General features: G+C 35.4%; 1 protein-coding gene across 1 annotated transcript in view; it reads right to left on the minus strand.

Moving 5' to 3' along the window:
• The window catches only part of ZNF385D (zinc finger protein 385D), a 963,336-nt gene that overhangs the window by 754,285 nt on the left and 186,130 nt on the right, over positions 1 to 22,921 (minus strand). Inside the window, exon 2 of the mRNA XM_008951641.4 lies at positions 306 to 524. Within this exon, the coding sequence (XP_008949889.2) occupies positions 306 to 524 (219 nt within the window). The remainder of the gene's footprint in view (positions 1 to 305; positions 525 to 22,921) is intronic.

Consider the following 22,921-nt stretch of genomic DNA (forward strand, 5'->3'; position numbering starts at 1 on the left):
TCTATTTCCACACATAACTATACTGAAGGCACACACCAAGAAACTCTAAAACTCTAACAACTTGAAAATAGTAAATTTTCTGCAGGTCACAACCCTAATACAATTAAGTATGTACAAAAAATAAAATTTCTCCTTCACTCTCAAAGAGAAATGATGTATTTTTATGTACTCTGCTGATAAAGATTTTAAGTAATATTTTTCCTGGTTTAAAAAAATAGTTCATTCTTTTATCCTCACATCTACAGGTACACAGATAACTTAAATTGATGATGTAAAATTGAGAAAATGTTTTTAGAAAAGCTTACCATTGTCATTTTTCAGCGTCCCATTGCTGAGTTGTTTTAATCTCTTTTGATGTGATTTGCCATTGTAGTGGATTTGTGCTTGAGCGGCTGAATTCAGCTGAATGTTACATACATTGCACAAAGTAAAGTTGGTATGTTTCTTTTCTCTTTCTGGTTTTTCTTCAAAGTCATCAGGTATTAATTCAGCCTCACTCTCACCATCGTGTACACAGGTGAAATCTGGGGGTGCAAGGAAGGTTATGAACAAGCAGATCAAGATTTTTAGATTACTTCATATTTATTAAATTGGGTGGCAAATAAGGATTGTTCTACATACAAGAATTAAAAATTTCTATGTACTCTCATTTTAATAGATTCCTTTCACACTATGCTAAAGTAGACAATCTCTTTAATGGAATATAAATGGCAAATGTTTAACTTTTTATCTATTCCCAATACTGTGCTATATGTTTTTATTACTTCATTTAATTATCATAACAATGTAATAAGCACTATTGTTTTCCCTTTTTTATAGCTGAGGAAACTAAGTTTTAGAATGATTAAACAACTTGTCTAAGGTCACACAGCTAACAAGTGGTATAGCTGTGATAAGCATTCAGTTTATCTCTAAATCCAAAGTTTTTAATCAACATGTTCTCTAGTATGTAATAATGAATTAGATTATTTTGTTTTAATTCAACTAAATAAAATTCTTATATTCCTTACTAGTTAAGTAAAGTGACTTACATCTGGATGGACACATTCTACACATACAAAGATGCTAACACTCTTTCAATACCCCAAATTTTATATTTTATACCTGACACACAAGAGAGGCTTTGAATACCCAAGATAGCCTTATAATCAGGGTACAAAAAAAGTGTGACTGACTTATGGCTTACATTGGAAAGCATTACTTCTGGATAAATGTACGCTTTGTATACTAAAACCAAAGAGAAAACGTCATCCCATAATTTCAGTATCTCTGGGTTTCACTCTGTCACTTAAGCTGGAGTGCAGTGGCATGATCTTGGCTCAGCACAGCCTTGACCTCCTGGATTCAAGCAGTCCCCCCACTTTAGCCTACTAAGTAGCTGGAACTACAGGCGTGTGCCACCAATTATTGTCCAGTAAGATGGCAATAATTAGAGTAACTATTGTAATCTATATTTAACATCCATTCACAAGTAATTTAAAATAATAATACCTCATTTCTAAGTTTTCTCTACTTCCACTACCCAAGCCTCTCTAGCACACTATGGTCCAGATAGGAGTTCTCCATTCCAGTTCTCCCAGTTCTTTAAGGAGTTATTTTAAAGTATTTGAAAAATATTAGCAGAGAAAAACAGTCATGATTTTAATGTGCATTTATGAACTGACTGCTATGTGACAGCATCCTCCTAGGTTCTGGAGTTAAACTGACAAGCATCACAAAAGTGGTCCTTGCAATTATACAAACTTGATACAAAAGCCATGGACTTTGGTATCAGGCAAATGAGATAACAAATGCTGAAATGTTTTTAACAATATGTAAGTATTATCAGTTTGCCAATAAAATTTTAAAGAAAATCAAACTAGTGAACTCATGCAAAAATGGCTAATACTTGAATCTATTTATGGGTATTGAAGTCACTATCCAAATTCCAAAATGAGTAAAAGATTGGTCAGTACATAATGCATGCTTTCTTTGTGAACTAATTCATTTAAAATATATTAACTTCCTTTTAAAAAGGAAACTCTCTCTCTCTTACTCAGATAACCTTGTTAAAATAATTTAAATATGCAATTTAAATGGTCATTTTAAAAGAAAATTTATAGACTTTGTAAAATGATTAATTTTAATGAAAGGAAAATATGTAAGCATATCAGCTTTCCTTATTTTATATAAACAAAAAAATGTAAGTATCTATCCAGGTTATAATCTGAACATTTCAAAACTTCTTTTGTCTAGAGTTGATTTATGCTTTTACATCTTTTATCCCAAATATTAAGTAGTAAAATGATTAAGTAAATGATGGTGTGCTAAAATCACTGCAATATGCATAGCCATTAAAAGTAGATCAGGAAAGTTATATAATATGGGAAAATATTTTGTGTATAAGTAAAAACCGAAAGTAAGATGTAAATTTACGTAGAGTATGTTTACAACCATATGAAGCACAAACTTGACTTAGAAAAAGTATTAGAATTATTTCATTCTGAGTGGCAAGATTAGAGTTGGCTTGTTTTCCTTTAGCATTTCTGTATTTAAAAAATTTCACATGATGACCATTTATTATGAAAAAATAAATCAATATATTTCAAAGAAATAAGCCAAAGACCTTATTTCCTCCAGCGTGAACAGCTTAGGTTTGCCAGAACTAGGCAATGCTACAGAGATAGTCACAGTAGGTGTGCCCTTGTAACACATCATTTTTGCTAAATGTATGCATATATTTGGAAGAAAATATTTTCTTATTTGATTCACATTTCCATCTCGACCCACAAAATAAGAACATGTGCTAACAATTTAGCAGGGAAAAATATTGGAGCATTTTCTTTCAAGCCTCTGAGATTTATTTGCTTACACATGAGGAATTCCCTGCTCACCTGAGAAAATAAAGACTATATTATCAGACAAAGTCAACAATTAATTTTGTACTAAGGTGTAAAAATGACAACTTTAAAAGGAAATAGAAACTATGTGGTATTGACACTAAGGAAAAAAGAGAAGCTCAAATTATTGTGGCTGGGGTAGGACATCATAAAACATTTACAGATGGCCAGGCACGGTGGCTCATGCCTGTAATCCCAGCACTTTGTGAGGCCGAGGCGGGTGGATCACAAGGTCAGGAGGTCGAGACCATCGTGGCTAACACAGTGAAATCCTGTCTCTACTAAAAAATACAAGAAATTAGCCGGGCGTGGTGACAGGCGCCTGTAGTTCCAGCTACTCGGGAGGCTGAGGCAGGAGAATGGAGTGAACCCGGGAGGTAGAGCTTGCAGTGAGCCGAGATCACGCCACTACATCCCAGCCTGGGCAACAGAGCAAGACTCCGTCCCAAAAAAAAAAAAAAAAAAAAAATTATAGATTTTGCAGGAAAACTGCAGTGGCTCAAATGGCACTCTCTGAAGTAGGAGGCAATATTCATAAGCAATTTTCCTTCTCAATATGGTAAAAAGGATATGCTTAAATTTTTAAATGGAAATTTGACATATTTGAGTTCCACTGAGAAAAAGTTCAGCAGTCATACATAAACGTTAGGTGACTGTCTTGGAACCCAAAATAATTTATCAATTTGTCCACTTTTTTCCCTCCTAACCTTCATCCCTCAGAACCATTAAGACACTGGAAAGATGTCTGGCTTAATACAGTAATGTAGGTATAGACAGCAATATTTAACATGTTCAAGAACTGGAATTATCCCGAGAGTAATTATCAAAGGAATGAGGTGTTTGTTTGTGTGAGTGTGTTTTAATTTTCTAGATGTGGATACTGATTTACTCTTGCAGACTCACAGGAATAATTAAAATGTGGCACACATAGGATGACTCATTTTTAGTAAGCTATATTAAACAATGTATGTGAGTTAATTTGAGAAAAAATAAAAGTAGAAACAATATTTTTCTGGGATGCAATGTGGTTCTTGCAGTTGATTTATTTAGTGCACTGTTCTGACATAAGCTGAAATGTCACCACCTTTGCCAAAGGACCAGCTGTTGGTATCAAGACTGCCCTGAGAAGTGCTCATCTTCTCTAACCCACGCCACCCCTGGCATGGGTCTCTGCTGGACCCTACAATTCGTGTAACCTAATTAAGAATCAAAAGTTGTAGACACAGAAGCCAACTGAAAAAAACTCCCAAGAAACAAAGCTGGAGCAACTTGAGCGATAATCTAAGCAACATATTATTGGATTAATACCTAAAGTATAAATTTCAATGAGTACATACTGATATAAATATAAATGAAGGAGATAGATACCAAACTCTCATTTAGAAGTATTCCAAATAACTTAAATAGACATCCTCCATTCAAAGCAGGATAGGGCACAACACTCTTCCTCTTTAAGTATAGGTTATGCTTAGTGACTTGCATCTAAACAGTGCGGTACAGAAAGAGGAGAAAAATAGCTTTATAGTGAAGAAACCTGACAAACAATACTTCAGCCACATCAAGTTTCACATCAACAGTGATAGGTCACATTGATAGCAAGAATCCTTAATATGACATGCTAACAATGGTATTTCACCTCTGTGATCTTCCTTACAGAAATAATAGACAAACACAAACTAAGGAACAGTATACAAAATACCTGACCAATATGCAAAACTGTCAAGGTCATCAAAACTAGGGGAAGTCTGAGAAATTGTTACAGCCCAGTGGAGCCTAAAGAAATACTAAAACTAAATGAAATGTGGTATCCTGGATGGGGCCTTGAAATAAAACATGGACGTCGGAGGAAAAAATTAATGAAATCCAAATAAAATGTAGAGTATCATTAATAATAATGTATTATTAGTTCATTAGGTGTAATAAATGTACCGTATTTACAAAAGATATCAACAATAGAGAAAATTGGATGGGAGGTCTATGGGAACTCTATCAATTTGGCAACTTTCCTGCAACTCTAAGACAATTATCAGTAAAAGTTTTATTTAATATTTTTTTAAATTTGGAAAATAGAGCAGAGACCATTTTCTCTCCTTGACAATAAAACAGGAAACTCTGGAGAACTTGTGTGCTCTGGGAAAGAACTGAGAAAGAAACTTCTGTTCTCTTTATCCCTTGCTCATTCATCTCACGGTAGAAATAAATTATGTGATTTGAAGAATGAGGGAAACATTCACGGCTTCATGTGCGGTCCACCATCGGATGGCTCTTTATCTCAAATTTGCCTGAAATGACCTTCTCCTATCTTCTTGATTGCCGTATACAAACTTACAATGGAAAGGCTCCCCAGCCCTCTGTGAAAAGCTCAGAATTCTACTGCCTGTGACTAGGTAGGTAAATTCAATTCAGAAAAGAAAGGGTTGAGGGTTGAAAAAATCCAATATGGAACACAGTTGTAAGCCATTTTATCTAATTCAAATTTTCCTTCTGAATAACTAGGCTACCAACCCACTAACAAAAAATCTAACACACCTCAACTGATTCCTTCTATTTATTATCAGTTTCAATTAAGATTATAAGCCATTTACACACACACACACACACACACACACACAGAGGTATCCAAGCCAACCACATAATTAACAATTTATAAACTTCATATTCGCTTTAGTGTTTTAACCCCATTGCAACTCCCACAATCATTAATATAAAATGAAAGTATGTAAAATAATGTATTTTAGTTGACAACCAAACCCAATTTTAATGAGTAGAAAACTTTCCCTGCAAATAGTGTGTTTTATCTCAACTTTAACAAGCCAGGTTACATCGTTTTGTCCATGATTGGTTTTAGTCATTGTTCTTGCATCTGATGCCTTGTCAAAGTGGCAAACCTCTAAAATCTCCAAGAATCTCAAGTTTCTAAGATAATCTGAATTGACAATGAAACGTCTGTAGATGACAGCCACTAACAGACAGTTTAGTGCACAATAAACCACATTGTAAGTAGTTTTACAAATGACTTACAAAGTCATACGACTCTAAATGGTATAAATAAACCAAAATATTCTTGTTTTACAATGACTTCTCCCACTGTGTAATTTTTTTAAAAGTTGGCAGATAGGAATTTACATCTCTAGAAGACATTTAGCACAGACACTCTCATATAAATAGTGGTAGAGACCAAGGCTAAACACTGAAAATTCCTTTAGAAATCGTGATATGATAATATCTCCAGAAATTATTTTTGGTTCAACGGAAGATAAAATAAAAATCTAATCTAGAGATACTTCATGGCGATAACACTGAAATCCAACTAGTCAGGGTAGATGACAGCTGGCTATTTCATTAAAAAGTCAAAATTACAAGTTTATTTGGTAAGCAGCTTTATATTCTTAAGTTTCAGTAATATTTCTACAGAACACAACAGGTGACAGATTTTGGCCATTTCTTTAAAAATAATTTCATTGAAAAAATAAAATTTAATGTCTAAATATTCCCCAAATTTTACAAAAGTTTTGCTCAAAAAAACTTATTCTTCTGAAAAGAAGAATCCACCAATATTGACTTCCTTATAAAGTCTCTTATAAAGAGTTCTTAAAATTGCTTTATTATGGAAAAAAAGTACTGTATGGGAAGATATCAATCTAGTCCATTTCACAGAAGGGGAGTTGTAATTTGTATGATATATACAAATCCTAATGGAGTTTATAATTCTTATACAATTTTCTTGACCACCTCATAAAATGAAGGTAAAAATATAACAAACATTTATTATTTGTAAGAATATGATGATACAACTGCTACTGTAATATGTCATTTTGCAGAAAGCATTTAAAATCACCTTTAAAAATGGTAAAAGGTTGTGGAAATCATGAATAAGCAAATATAGAGTAAAAAGAGAAAAATACTGTACTAATGTCATGGGATTAGATACTGCTAACTTGGAATAAAATTTCCAGAGACAATTATCATAAGTGGATTTTAAAAGCACTAAAATTAATTTGAAATAACTTAGAAAAAATGAGAAAAAAAAGCTATTAGGTGATTTGAAAGGTGGCTCTAGCCACACATTGCTGTTCAAAGTTGCCCATGCAGGATTTAAGTTAAATTGCTTCATAAAATTAAGACTAGTAATGAACCATTATAGGCAAATATTTTTAAATCTCATTTTTATTCATAGAACTTGTGAAAGAAATTTGGCCTTTTTTCGATTAAAAAAATAGTAACTTTCATTCAGCATTTCCTTGTATTAGGATTCAGAGAGTATTGCTTACATCTGTATATGCATATACATACTGTATATATGTGTATAAATTATACATATGTATATACAACATATATAGATTTTATGCATCATATTTGGAATACATATATATATAAATCAAATAAACTACTTCAGTAGTGAATCTTCCTCTATTTTCAAGACTAATGTAGAAAAATTTATTTTACTGTTATGGTAAAACATTAAATATATATTATATATAATATATAAAATCATATTTATAGCATTTAGCATTTGAGAAAATTATAGTGGGTCACAATATCTTCTATATTTCACTATTAAAACTGTGAATAGTTCACAGTGCTATAAAGTACCATTATAAAAATAATTTTGCTTTGATCTAATTCCCCACTAGAGTGCAGTGTGAATTTAAAATTAAAACTACAGCATCTGGAAATTCCCAAGACATAAAAATAGCATTACTATAATTCTGTAAATATCTAACATACACATATTCTAACACAACATTCAGCTTCAGTGGTGTGTGTGTGTGTATAGCACAGCTAACGACCTCACCAATATTTAGCCACACAACTCAGATACTAAAGACAAACCGGGGGAACGTCACAGAATAGAAGATAATCTAAACTGTTTGTCACATGTTATCATAAGTTCTTTATTAAAAAGCATTAATTGTTTTACATCATCTCCTAACTTAAATATCACTTAGGAACTTCAAAAATGAGAACATTTTAATTAGGAACATCTTACTTTTATGACAGGAAATTACATTATAGAAGACTACATAAGGCAAATCAAGGTTAATGGATTGCATTTCAAGTACAGTTTTTATCACATCATAGCATCACATTAAATTTGTTGGTCTCAATACAACTATGGCTTTTACAAGGTGATGGAAGTCTTAACTGAATATTCGCAGATTCACCTACAAAAATTAAGCCCAGCGTGGCAGAATGAGATACAGAATGAAACGTTTAAATGCATTCCTTTCTCCCTTTTAAGCAGTAGACTTTTTAGAATTATAAGCTTCAAATCAGAATTTCTATTTTGAGTCCTCAGTTTCAAAAAGAAATTTTACCTTAATCTTCAAATGACTCACCATGAAAGCACTAAAATATTTTTGAGGCCAAATGGGAGCCCATAGTTTAACCTCAAAAATAAAAACAACAACATTTTGTTAAAAAAGGTAAATTATTCAAGTAGAATCTACTACTATATAAATAATAGATCAGATATGTCTTAAATTTCAATGTCACGAATGTATTCCTCAGTTTCAAAGACCAATGAAAAATTATATTATATTAATATTATTACATTTTTTTAACCAACAGTACGCAAATCTTTTCCTGTATTCTGACCTAGTGTTCCTATTTTAGGAATCTCTTCTTGAATCAGTCATGCCATCAGGGCCTCCTTGGCAAAACATGATCCCCCTGGAGTTATGCCACACAGCATGTCTGCCATCACACCAGGGATGCTGAGGCTGCACTGTGAGTCCTGCTCTTGAGTTCTCAGACCAGATTTTTTTAAAGCTACTTTAAACATCAACCCTATTTTCTTGAAAATGCACCAAATATCTTTGTGCTTTCAGCTAGTTCTACTCTACTTTGGATCTAAAAGAGCTTACATAAAACTTAAGAAAGGTTTGCCCCAGAAAAATTTCTGAAGACCTGAATTAGAGAATGATTGTTCTTACGTATATCTGGTGAAAAGTTATGCCAAGAAAAAAAGTAGGCACCCTACAAGTTATTAAAAAGTCATATGACAAATATATTTTAAGTACCTGCCCTGTGCTAGCACTCGTTTAGCCACTTAGGATATTTGTACATCACATCACACAAAACCCTAGTTCTCTGTGGAGTTTGAGAAGAGAGAGATAATGTAGGCTAGACTGACTATGACTTTTTTTATTATTATACTTTTAAGTTTCAGGGTATAAGTGCACAATGTGCAGGTTTGTTACGTATGTATACATGTGCCATGTTGGTGTGCTGTAGCCATTAACTCGTCATTTAACATTAGGTATATCTCCTAATGCTATCCCTCCCCTCTCCCCCCACCCCACAACAGTCCCTGGTGTGTGATGTTCCCCTTCCTGTGCCCATGTGTTCTCATTGTTCAATTCCCACCTATGAGTGAGAACATACAGTGGTTGGTTTTTTGTCCTTGTGATAGTTTGCTGAGAATGATGGTTTCCAGCTTCATCCATGTCCCTACAAAGGACATGAACTTATCCTTTTTTATGGCTGCATAGTATTCCATGGTGTATACATGCCACATTTTCTTAATCCAGTCTATCATTGTGGGACATTTGGGTTGGTTCCAAGTCTTTGCTATTGTGAATAGTGCTGCAGTAAACATACGTGTGCATGTGTCTTTATAGCAGCATGTTTTATAATCCTTTGGGTATATACCCAGTAATGGGATGGCTGGGTCAAATGGTATTTCTAGTTCTAGATCCCTGAGGAATCGCCACACTGACTTCCACAATGGTTGAACTAGTTTACAGTCCCACCAACAGTGTAAAAGTGTTCCTATTTCTCCACATCCTCTCCAGCACCTGTTGTTTCCTGACTTTTTAATGATTGCCATTCTAACTGGTGTGAGATGGCATCTCATTGTGGTTTTGATTTGCATTTCTCTGATGGCCAGTGATGATGAGCATTTTTTCATGTGTCTTTTGGCTGCATTAATGTCTTCTTTTGAGAAGTGTCTGTGCATATCCTTCACCCACCTGTTGACGGGGTTGTTTTTTTCTTGTAAATTTGTTTGAGTTCTTTGTAGATTCTGGATATTAGCCCTTTGTCAGATGAGTAGATTGCAAAAATTTTTCTCCCATTCTGTAGGTTGCCTGTTCACTCTGATGGTAGTTTCTTTTGCTGTGCAGAAGCTCTTTAGTTTAATTAGATCCCATTTGTCAATTTTGGCTTTTGTTGCCATTGCTTTTGGTGTTTTAGACATGAAGTCCTTGCCCCCCATGCCTATGTCCTGAATCGTATTGCCTAGGTTTTCTTCTAGGGTTTTTATAGATTTAGGTCTAACATGTAAGTCTTTAATCCATCTTGAATTAATTTTTGTATAACGTGTAAGGAAGGGATCTAGTTTCAGCTTTCTACATATGGCTAGCCAGTTTTCCCAGCACCATTTATTAAATAGGGAATCCTTTCCCCATTTCTCGTTTTTGCCAGGTTTGTCAAAGATCAGATAGTTGTAGATATGCGGCATTATTTCTGAGGGCTCTGTTCTGTTCCATTGGTCTATATCTCTGTTTTGGTACCAGTACCATGCTGTTTTGGTTACTGTAGCCTTGTAGTATAGTTTGAAGTCAGGCAGCGTGATGCCTCCAGCTTTGTTCTTTTGGCTTAGGATTGACTTGGCGATGCGGGCTCTTTTTTGATTCCATATGAACTTTAAAGTAGTTTTTTCCAGTTCTGTGAAGAAGGTCATTGGTAGCTTGATGGGGATGGCATGGAATCTATAAATTACTTTGGGCAGTATGGCCATTTTCACGATATTGATTCTTCCTACCCATGAGCATGGAATGTTCTTCCATTTGTTTGTATCCTCTTTTATTTCATTGAGCAGTGGTTTTTAGTTCTCCTTGAAGAGGTCCTTCACATCCCTTGTAAGTTGGATTCCTAGGTATTTTATTCTCTTTGAAGCAATTGTGAATGGGAGTTCACTCATGATTTGGCTCTCTTGTGTGTCTGTTATTGGTGTATAAGAATGCTTATGATTTTTGCACACTGATTTTGTATCCTGAGACTTTGCTGAAGTTGCTTATCGGCTTAAGGAGATTTTGGGCTGAGACGACGGGGTTTTCTAGATATACAATCATGTCATCTGCAAACAGGGACAATCTGACTTCCTCTTTTCCTAATTGAATACCCTTTATTTCCTTCTCCTGCCTGATTGCCCTGGCCAGAACTTCCAATACTATGTTGAACAGAAGTGGTGAGAGAAGGCATCACTGCCTTGTGCCAGTTTTGAAAGGGAATGGTTCCAGTTTTTGCCCATTCAATGAAGGCAGAAATAAAGATGTTCTTTGAAACCAATGAGAACAAAGACACAACGTACCAGAATCTCTGGGACACATTTAAAGCAGTGTGTAGACGGAAATTCATAGCACTAAATGCCCACAAGAGAAAGCAGGAAAGATCTAAAATTGACACCCTAACATCACAATTAAAAGAACTAGAGAAGCAAGAGCAAACACATTCAAAAGCTAGCAGAAGGCAAGAAATAACAAAGATCAGAGCAGAACTGAAGGAAATAGAGACACAAAAAACCCTTCAAAAAATCAATGAATCCAGGAGCTGGTTTTTTGAAAAGATCAACAAAGTTGATAGACCACTAGCAAGACTAATAAAGAAGAAAAGAGAGAAGAATCAAATAAATGCAATAAAAAATGATAAAGGGGATATAACCACCTATCCCACAGAAATACAAACTACCATCAGAGAATACTATAAACACCTCTATGCAAATAAACTAGAAATCTGGAAGAAATGGATAAATTCCTCGACACATACACCCTCCCAAGACTAAACCAGGAAGAAGTTGAATCTCTGAATAGACCAATAACAGGCTCTGAAATTGAGGCAATAATTAACAGCTTGCCAACCAAACATGTACAGGACAAGATGGATTCACAGCCGAATTCTAACAGAGGTACAAGGAGGAGCTGGTACCATTCCTTCTGAAACTATTCCAATCAATAGAAAAAGAGGGAATCCTCCCTAACTCATTTTATGAGGCCAGCATCATCCTGATACCAAAGCCTGGCAGAGACACAACACAAAAAGGGAATTTTAGACCAATATCCCTGATGAACATCAATGCAAAAATCCTCAATAAAATACTGTCAAACCGAATCCAGCAGAACATCAAAAAGCTTATCCACCATGATCAAGTGGGCTTCATCCCTGGGAGGCAAGGTTGGTTCAACATATGCAAATCAATAAACATAATCAATGTCAAAAACCACATGATTATCTCAATAGATGCAGAAAAGGCCTTTGACAAAATTCAACAACCCTTCATGCTAAAAACTCTCAATAAATTAGGTATTGATGGGTCATATCTCAAAATAATCAGAGCTATCTACGACAAACCCACAGCCAATATCATACTGACTATGACTTTTAACAGTAAGGCTAAGAGGAGAATTGTGATGAAGATTTCGGCTTGTAAATCCAGTAGCTATATGCTTTTGTTCTTTTTTTTTTTTTTTTTTTTTTTTTAAGAGACAGCTTTGCTTTCTCCTTCTCTCATTTATAATGCTTAAAGTCTCAGGTTTTCTTTCTTTTCTCATTGATTCTGTCTTCTTAAAATATATTTTAATACTTTGGTGATTTCAACTGCTGTCCATGCCTAGTCTTTTTGTAATATAGACTTTCTTATATTATCTGCAACCAGTTTTTCCATAACAATTCTTATAAATGTCATAATTACTCTTAGATCAATGTTTCCTTTTACAGTTTTCTCCCTTTCACTATTAAAGGAGAAGAGCAGGTACTAATGATTCAGGATATCTTCAGGCTATATGATAATATTTTCTTATACCCAGATAAATTTCCCTGAAAATTTACGCATCCTAACTGTGGCAGATATACTCTAGGATGGCCCCTCTAATTTCCACCTTGAGGTAATCAGACCTTTCCACAGTCCACTCTCCTGGAGGGTAGAACCTGTAACTAGCTTCTACCAATAGAATATGGTAAAGGTGGCCGGGCGCGGTGTCTCAAGCCTGTAATCCCAGCACTTTGGGAGGCCGAGGCAGGCGGATCACGAGGTCAGGAGATCGAGACCATCCTGGCGAACACGGTGAAACCCCGTCTCTACTAAAAACACACAAAAAATTAGCCGGTCGCAGTGGCGGGTGCCTGTAGTCCCAGCTACTCTGGAGGCTGAGGCAGGAGAATGGTGTGAACTCAGGAGGCGGAGCTTGCAGTGAGCGGAGATGGGGCCACTGCACTCCGGCCTGGGCGAAAGAGCGAGACTCCGTCTCAAAAAAAAAAAAAAAAAAATATGGTAAAGGTGATGGGATATACATCATGAGTGGGATTATGTTACAAAAAGATAGTAATGCCCATAGACTCTCCTTCACTAGCTTTAAAGAAGCAAGCTGCCAAAGCTTTTTCATGTTGTCTTACATTTCACTTCTACAATCTGAAAAAAATGGGATCTTATTGTGAGTTTCCCTGTGAAAAGGATCATGTGGCAAGGATCTTAGGGTAGTCTCTGGCCAAAAACCAGTCAACAAATGAGACCATAATAAGCAGCTGAATGCCGCAAACAAACATATGACTGAGGAAGTGGTTCCTTCCCCAGTTGAACGATAGATGAAAACACATCCCTGCCTATATCTTTATTGTAGCCTGGAAGAAGTCCTGGTTAGGCAATGTGTGGACTATTGCTCCTCAGAAATTGTGAGCTAATAAATGTGTGTTGTCTTAAGACATAAAGCTTCTGTAATATTATTATGCATAAATACATAACTACTATACCAACTATCTCTCTTGCAATAATTAATATTAAAATTAGAAAGTAACCCAAATTTCCAAGGAAAAATATTTGTCAAGAAAATGTCTGAAAACAAATTACCACCTAACCAAAACCATGTTTTTTAGTTAAATGAATTAAATATCCCAGCTGTATCCCTAATCCCAAACATACTTGAGTAAAAGTTAAAAGAAATAAGTTAACTCTTTCCCATATGAAGAACTTGATCACCTGATGCTCATCCATGACAGACATAACTAATCAATTATGACAATCTTTCCTTCAGAGGCTGGATTTGGTTTCACATGACACATTGCAGGGATCCACAAATTACTCAGATTTACCATATAAGAAGAAATTTATTTGCTATACTAGATACATTGACTAATGTATCACTATCAAATTTGACTTAGAGAGAGTAGAAACCCATTAAAAAGATAAACTAGGTAGTATTCATTTTTCACTATGGTACCATTTAACATATTTTTCTATTATCCAAATAAGTTTGAAAGATTGTTTAAGAAGTTTGTAGAACTAAGTCTAGACTGTTAAAAGAATCCAAATTGAAAATTACTTATAGCAGTTATGATAAATAAAAATGTATTGCAGGGTAGTAAATTTAAGATAAAAAATAATCATACATATACAATAGAGATTTTTTTCATATGTAGGAGACTTTAGTAAATGTTTTGTTATATTTATATTTTGCAAATGCATTATATTTAGATTTAAGCTCCAAATAGAGAAATGACGGATATGGATATAAATATAGATCTAAGAAAAAATGTGAAAGATTAAGTATTAAATTTAAATTGTAAAAAACTGGGTTTCTTAGACCTGAAAAGGAGGCAAGGAAGAGCCTTAATAAAAGTCTTAAAGCAAATAAAGGAATATTATTAATTGAAGGTGGTTTTCAGCTTCTGTCCACTTCTATTAATGAAAGAAAAATAATGAGTTAAAACTATAGCATGAATAGTTAAGGTTACATATAGTATCATTAAGAGAGGAAGTTCCTTGGACATTTTTCGTTTTTATTTTTCACAGTCATCTAACTCGGGTAGTTAAAATTAAATTATCTTAAAAATTATCTTAAAGGTAACAGTATGCATTCTGCTCTTCTCAAGTGCTTTGATCTTCAGAGAATGAGAAGTTATCTATTTACTTATTAATTTGAGATGGAGTCTCACTCTGTCGCCCAGGCTGGAGTGCAGTGTGCAGTGGCGCAATCTTGGCTCACTACAACCTCTGCCTCCCGGGTTCAAGCGATTCTCCTGCCTCAGCCTCCCGAGTAGCTGGGACTACAGGCACACACCACCATGCCCAGCTAATTTTTGTATTTTTAGTAGAGACAGTGTTTCACCATATTGGCCAGGCTAGTCTCAAACTCCTGACCTCGTGATTCACCCGCCTCGGCCTCCCGAGAATGGGAAGTTTTAAAACCAAGGATTCTTTATGAAAGTTACTTATAAAAGTGTATTTCTATTGTGTCATTAATACATATATTTTCATTTAAAAATGGGTTTAGTAGATTATTAAACTATAATTGCCCTTTTGAATGTTTCTTTCTAATTAAAATGGAACTTGGCAAAATGGAGGTCTTAGAACTATTAGTTATTTTTTCACCTTTTCTGTAGCTTTAGTTTTTTTTTTTAATTTAGTTTTCAACAAACTTTTTTTGCATTTTTTATATTTTACTTTTATACTGTGAAAGAACTGTTAATTAAAAAAAGGAAGTTCCGTTTTTTATTTAGGTTAAGATTTAAGAAATGTAGGGTACAAAACTATGAGTTTCACTTTGTCAGTATGTGAATTTTAAACTAAATATCAACTCCAATTCTCTGGTGAATTCAAAGATCACTTTTAAGAGTTCTGATCATTAATTTACTTACAGTAGTGGTACAAAAAGCAAGGATTATCAAAGTGTGCTGATTGTAACATGTTCAAGTTGTGTGGCCTCCAGCAAACCCTTCACCCCTCTGACTCTGTTCTCCCATTTGTAAGAAGGAGGCGAACAAATGATCTCTATTCCCTTCCAATGCAATAAATCCTGGCCCACTTGGAAAAGTGATATTTCACACTCATGTTCATGGAACCATTATTGACCTCAGGGCAACATGGTGTTTTGTCTTTAAAATATATCTTAAAAATTTTTGTTTGCTTTGACTTCAAGGGAGATAAATCATTTCAACATATGTTTTATCATTTAATTTTCCTCTCATTGTGGCAGATCTCAAATCTTCAATACTGTGTGTGCTAATGTATAAAACTTTTGCATTTGATGATGCTCTCAGAATTCAACTACACAAGCAAAAGACTTGATGGTACTAGATTCAAGGATAGACAAGCGGGGCCAGGTACAGTGGCTCATGCCTGTAATCCCAGCACTTTGGGAGGCCGAAGAGGGTGGATCACCTGAGGTCAGGAATTCGAGACCAGACTGCCCAACATGGTGAAACCCTGTCTCTACTTACAAACACAAAAATTAGCCAGGCGTGGTGGCAGGTGCCTATAATCCCAGCTACTCAGGAGGCTGAGGTAGGAGAATCGCTTAAACTGGGAGGAGGAGGTTGCACTCCAGCCCGGGTGACAAGAGTGAAACTACGTCTCAAACAAAACAAAACAAAAAAGGACAAATGGACTACATTGCCATGAACTTCCTTCACATGCTAAGATGTTATAGATTTGTGGCTCCATAGATACCTGTTTTTAAAATTTGTAGTGGTGTCACTTGGCCATTTTTTTAATCTTATTTTTTTTTAAATCCTGCCTTGTCCTGAGTTTTTAGGTAGGTTAAAATATGTTTTAAGTAAACATGAATTTTCTCCCAGAAATGCTGAAATCAGGAGATACCTTGCTGTACACTGGATATTGTTATTTACTATCAACTTCAGTTCATTGTATCTATAATCTACCAGTGAGAGAGCAATCTACTTTACTCGATCCAAAATTCCAGTGATAAAAACTGAAAAGGTTGTAGAAACTTTAAAATTGCAAGTTTCAAGTAACAAATGTATAGATCAATAATAACGGGACAGAAACGAAATACTAAGAGAACATTTGAGCCAAATTAAATGGCATAATAGGCAAATGTTTAGATATAATATTGTGTCATACTCATTTGTAATTCAATGGTGCTCGTTAGTAAAACAACTATTATTGCAGGCTTAATGCAAGCTAAACTACAATTTTATGCGCAAAAACCATGGACAGTGGCAATCTCTTTTTCCTAAAACAAATAATACATGTATTTAAATATGATCTACCCATTCAATGTTCACTTTTTCTTTCTTTTTGAGATGGAGTCTCACTCTGTCGTCCAGGCTGGAGTGCAGTGCAATCTTGGCTCACTGCAACCTCCGCCTCCCGGGTTCAAGCAATTCTCCTACCTCAGCCCCCTGAGTAGCTGGGACTACAGGCACCTGCCACCACACCCAGCTAATTTTTGTATTTTTAGTAGAGATAGCGATTCACCATCTTGGCCAGGCTGGTCTTGAACTCCTAACGTCGTGATCCACCCGCCTTGGCCTTCCAAAGTGCTGGGATTACAGGTGTGAGCCACCATGCCCTGTCCACTTTCTTTTTTAAAAATAAAAGATTTCTGTCCCACCTGGAAAAGCACCCTGGGGAGAAAGATGTTATTTTGTCTGAAATCTGTGCAGATAAAGGGATGTTATTGCTGACTGTATTGTACATTTAACCACGTGTTAACCTGATAACTTTATTTACTGCATGACAGGACAGTGGCAGAAGGTGGCATGAAAGAGTAGATCTCTACTCAACTCATGTTGGCTTGTTTTAGTTCAACTTTTAATAATATTTTACTAAAATTGTAAATAGGCACAACTTGGGACTTTCCTGGACAAACACTCATACTCTCTTAAATAATGTTTCCAAATTCTACTAGTTTTGCATTCTGATTGCTTAATTAAGCAAGTTTACTTCACGTAATTGGAGTTAGAAAGTGAGGTTTTTCTTTAGGAACTTCAAAATAAGAAAGGTCTCTGAAGAATTAATCTTTGAAATCAATACATAATGTATCAGAAAAAAAATCTTCAAAGTCATCTTGGAGAGAAAGAATGCTCCCAGACGAGCAGGAGTTCAGAAGTAATTTGACGTAACTTGAATAAACACATCCAGAGACATGAAGAAATACTGACTTCAAGGAAATGGTCAACCATGGAAACACATGAACAAGTCAGAGAAGGGAGTGTCACCTGGGTTTGTTAAAGCACTCTTCAGTGGAGGTAAGTCTTGTAGTTAAAACTTGGCTAGTGGCATGACCATCTCTGTCGTCAGAGACATTGCAGGCTGCCATGTCCTGAAGTTATAAAATTATTGTATCATTTCACTTTACCTGTCCTGATTTCATGACCATCATGCAACCTTCTGATTTTGATCTGACTTTCCTTATAAGTCTGTATACAAGGAGCAAATAAGCTGGGTCATAAGAATTTGATATATTTTTGGTCTCATGAGAATAATTTCCTACTGAGATCTCAGCATCTTACTTAATTTCATGCTCTTACTAGATAGGTTAGACCCCAGTATTCATAAAATATGTCTTGTTCAAAAGAAGTATTTAGAGTAACTGGCACCAATACCATATTTGAGATTGCTCATAATCAACTGGTATTTTATGAAGGACATTAATGAAAATGTCAGTATTTTTAGTGTTTGTTTATAAATGATTATAAACACTTACATAATGTTACTAACTACAAATCTAATTCACTTAATACTCAAAGCACTGCCAATGAGGTAGGTACTGTAATTATCCCCAATTTACAGATGAGAAAACTGATTCACAGCCAGCAAGTTGCAGAGCTGGGTTTTGAACTCAGGCTCTGGCTTTAGAGTCAGGGCCTAATGACATCCCAGATTATAACAAATGAGGAGATCACACAATCTAAAATCTTCCCACATATAAAAAGACATGAACAAATTCTTCAAGAATTTCGTGGCCATTCTTCACTAATATTTCTTTGTTTCTTTGTTCAGTACCTTTTTCTAGCATCAGCTTTTAACTGGCATCTTGTACTGTGGAAGTACACTGCAGTCATTTATTTAATCGAAGTCTATTAAAATAAGAGTGCTAAACACTAATCAACACCATATGTTTTTCAATTAACTGGTGATACATATCTATTTCTCAAGCTCATAACTAATGGAGCACTTTGGGTGGCTTAAACTATTTAAGACCATAATTAATTTAGAAAAATCAACTTATAAAATATGAAAACTTTCCTATGGTGACTTTTTTTCTCCGCCTCTCACCCTACACACACACACAGACACACACACACACACAAAGACATATAGGTACTTTTAAAATATTACATAGATATTCCATTTCATTCTTTTTGTAAGGAGAATGAAGTTAGTGAAGAAACCAGAAGGGAACAAAGTTCTCATAAGGAATACTTACACATTTTACTCAAAATAAAATTTAACATTAAACTTGAAAACATTATAATAGATATATATTTAATTAAAATTGGGAAATATTATTTTAACATTGGTTTATAACTTGTGGAGTAAAATAGCAAAGGAGGCTCAACTGTGTAGAGTCGTACGTTTACTCGGACAGCGATGATAGCTGTCCACAACAATGTAGAGTTGTCACTGGGATGCAGTTGGCCACTGAGAGACTATCTTTCCCAGCCTTCCTTTCTCCCAGGGTAGCTGTGGTAGGCAGAATGATGCAAGCGCCACACACAACAATGTCCACACTCTACTCTCCAGAACCTGTGAATGTGGCAAAGGGGATGTTGCATGTCATTAAGTAAGTGGGTCTAGAAATCGTGCACCTTGTTAGAATTCATGAAGCTGCAGTCAATAACCCAAACTTCACCTTTCAATACCAGAAATGGAGTGTACACAGGAATCACGGAGGAAAGATGGGAAAGGAAGAGCCTTAAGAGGCAGAAACCTAATTTTCAAAGTTTATTCTGTGGACAAAGACGAAACCGAATTTTCAAAGTTTATTCTGTGGACAAAGACAAAGCATTAGATTTATTTTAGTAAGTAAAATGAAAGATTTGTAGTTTCACAAGATATTGCTGGCAACACTATGGAGAGAGACTCGGAGTGGAGAGATGAAAGACCAATGGCAATTAAAACAGTATTTCCTGCTAAATCCTACCTATAATAGTCTTGCTTCACATGGGAAAGTGCATTGAAAGAAACACACTGATTCTGCTGTGTGTTTTAGCAAGTTATTGTGTGAATGTGTTTACATACAAATACGTGTGTATACTATGTTTTTTTTTTTTTGAGACGGAGTCTTGCTCTGTTGCCCAGGCTGGAGTCCAGTGGCGCGATCTCTGCTCACTGCAAGCTCCGCCTCCCAGGTTCAAGCCATTCTCCTGCCTGAGCCTCCCGAGTAGCTGGGACTACAGGCGCCTGCCACCACACCCTGCTAATTTTTTGTATTTTTTAGAAGAGATGGGGTTTCACCGTGTTAGCCAGGATGGTCTCGATCTCCTGACCTCGTGATCCGCCTGTCTCAGACTCCCAAAGTGCTGAGATTACAGGCATGAGCCACCGCGCCCAGCCGTGTGCATACTTTTTAAAATATTTTCAAATATCTAGAGAAATATCTTCTCATGGTATTAGGAACTTTTTGCTTTTAAGCATTTCTATTTCATTTCTTTTTTTCTTTTCTCGTTAGGACTGGCAGTTCAGCTCTAACACTGGTTACAAAGACAAGTAAATAAAAATAAATATCCAAATGGAGTTAGAAACAATCCAGCTGGATTGCTGCTGAGCAGAGAATATATGCTGATTTAGAGCAAGTTCTCTTAGAAAGCCCAACGGCCTCCTAGGCTTAGCAGAAAAACCAGCATTTTTTTTTCCTCTTCATTAGGTGTACAATCCATTCCTTAACTGGTAACTCCAACATTTCTACAGTTTTTTTCAGGTGGAATTCTTATCTTTTAGGGTTAAGTTTTGCTCATATACTAAAGTTGGCCCCAAGGTCATCCCTGACTTCTTATGAACTGTGTTTCTCAACTGGGATTCTGAGAGAGGATACATTAGGTATGCCCTATGGCATAAACTGCAAGTGATAGATTAACTTCCCTCTTACATATCCAGAATGGCATAGACAGGAACCATACATAGGGCAACTGAGAAAATGTCACTGGAATCATCTCTTCTGTGGTTCAGACAAGGAAACCAAACTAACCAGAGCCTAACACAAATATATACATTGCTATCCTCAGTCTATACCTTGAGATCTTACATAAAATATTAATTTCACAGACTTATGACAATTCATAGTATTCAAACCTCTGTTTAGAGACACAAGTGAGAACTGAGGGGAGATATGAATCAGGAATAAGGGAACCCGAAAAAGAAGAAAAAAGGAAGGTTCAATATTATTGAGCAAATTTGGACTGGTTTGTAGATTTGCAGATCTAAAGTGTTAATAAATTGTTTATTACTACCTAGAAAGAGGCATTACAGAAATACTTGTCTTTATCTTCCTGCTCACCACCAAAAATCTGATATTTTTAGATTTGTATGCCTTGTATGTTAGGTGATGACAATAAGCCAAATTTAAATAGCTCAAACTTGTTTTGCTTGGCATACCTCAAAACAGCCATTAATAGACACAGACATGGGCCCAGCCAATTCTACATTGCCTTGTGTCCTGTTGAAAGTGTCCTGTTGTTCATTAAGCACAAGCATTTCCTTCCAAATAATATTAGGATATTCCAGAAGTGAGCTCTACTTACAGAGCTATATATATGCTAACCCTCATATTACCATCTGTTATTCTTTGCTAATTCTAACACACTTTGGCCCTGATGTGTTTGTATTATTTGGAAAAATGAACACTTACCAATTAAATTCAACAATAAAAATGGCCCAGTAGGTGTAATGAAGCAATAAAAAAAACAGTATTCTTGGTAAGTGTTGCCATCACAGTTTGAGATTTTATATTGCTGCTGAGGAGTAATTTCTAAAACAATTACTTGTGGGCAAATATATTAATAATATTCAAATACAGTCAAAGTTGAAAATCAAATCTATGAGATGGGAAATTTTAAGTTCAGGCTGACATTCTGTCCATGATATGGTACATCCTCTGGGCTCACATACTGCAGCATGTATTAATTTTATTCCAACTGTGCCCTCTTGATGACAGTGCATTTACAAGAGATAGTAAATAGGTTTTGTTGCAGATAATTCTTTTCTGTTATTCATCTAGTTTTAAATTCTTGTATTAGTAACCTTAATTGCATTTCAAATGAGTGGAAAATTCCTTTTGAAGTGTCTAGAGGAAATTTTTCCAAATATATGTGTCAAGGAATTTGTCGTGGTCACTGAATATAATGGCTAGCAGCCACAAGTTCATAAAGTCATTGCTAATATCGTTAAGTTCTGAAGGACAAGGTTATATAAATACTAACCTAGTGATATGGGACAAGCCAACTAGGACCATCTGGAGTAACCTGGTATTGAAGGAAAATTAAATATCAACATACAAAACTGTCCTCTATGAATAACCTTATTTCTTTAGTATTTTTTAGTGAAGGTGCAATCCTTGAAACATATCCATACACAGGAAATACTAAGTTCTATAACAAAGGTACAGGCTATTTTTTTTTCTCTTTACACTAGATAGATTTCCATTCTTATCATTTGGGGTGTAATTTAATCTAGTTTAACGTGATAAATCACATGACCTACCACTTTACAGTAACTATAAAGGATACTCTGTGAATTTCTAAAATGTAAAATCATCTATGAAAAGTACCTAAAAGTCATATTCAAACAAGTTTTTCTCCCTTAAATGACTGTTATTCATCTATAAGAAATATGTGTGTTTTTAAAGAAATTGGCAGTAATTATTGTTTAACATGGTGAATTAAGTTAAATACAGAATTATTTTTAAAAAAATAAACATAGGAAGTCCACAGGAGAAATTGCTTTTTCTATTGTTAATTGGGTTAAATAATTATTATTGGTCTAATTATTTTTAAATAGTGTGCCATATTGACCTTATAAGACAACTTTGCAGCCGGGCGCCGTGGCTCACGCCTATAATCCCAGCACTTTGGGAGGCCAAGGCAGGTGGATCACCTGACATCAGGGGTTCGAGACCAGCCTCAACATGGAGAAACCCCGTCTCTACTGAAAATACAAAATTAGCCGCCCGTGGTGGTGCATGCCTGTAATGCCAGCTACTCAGGAGGCTGAGGCAGTAGAATTGTTTGAACCTGGGAGGCGGAGGATGCAGTGAGCCGAGATAGTACCACTGCACTCCAGCCTGGGCAACAAGAGTGAAACT

Source organism: Pan paniscus, chromosome 2 (assembly GCF_029289425.2).
Source record: "Pan paniscus chromosome 2, NHGRI_mPanPan1-v2.0_pri, whole genome shotgun sequence".
In the NCBI taxonomy this organism is placed as follows: domain Eukaryota; kingdom Metazoa; phylum Chordata; class Mammalia; order Primates; family Hominidae; genus Pan; species Pan paniscus.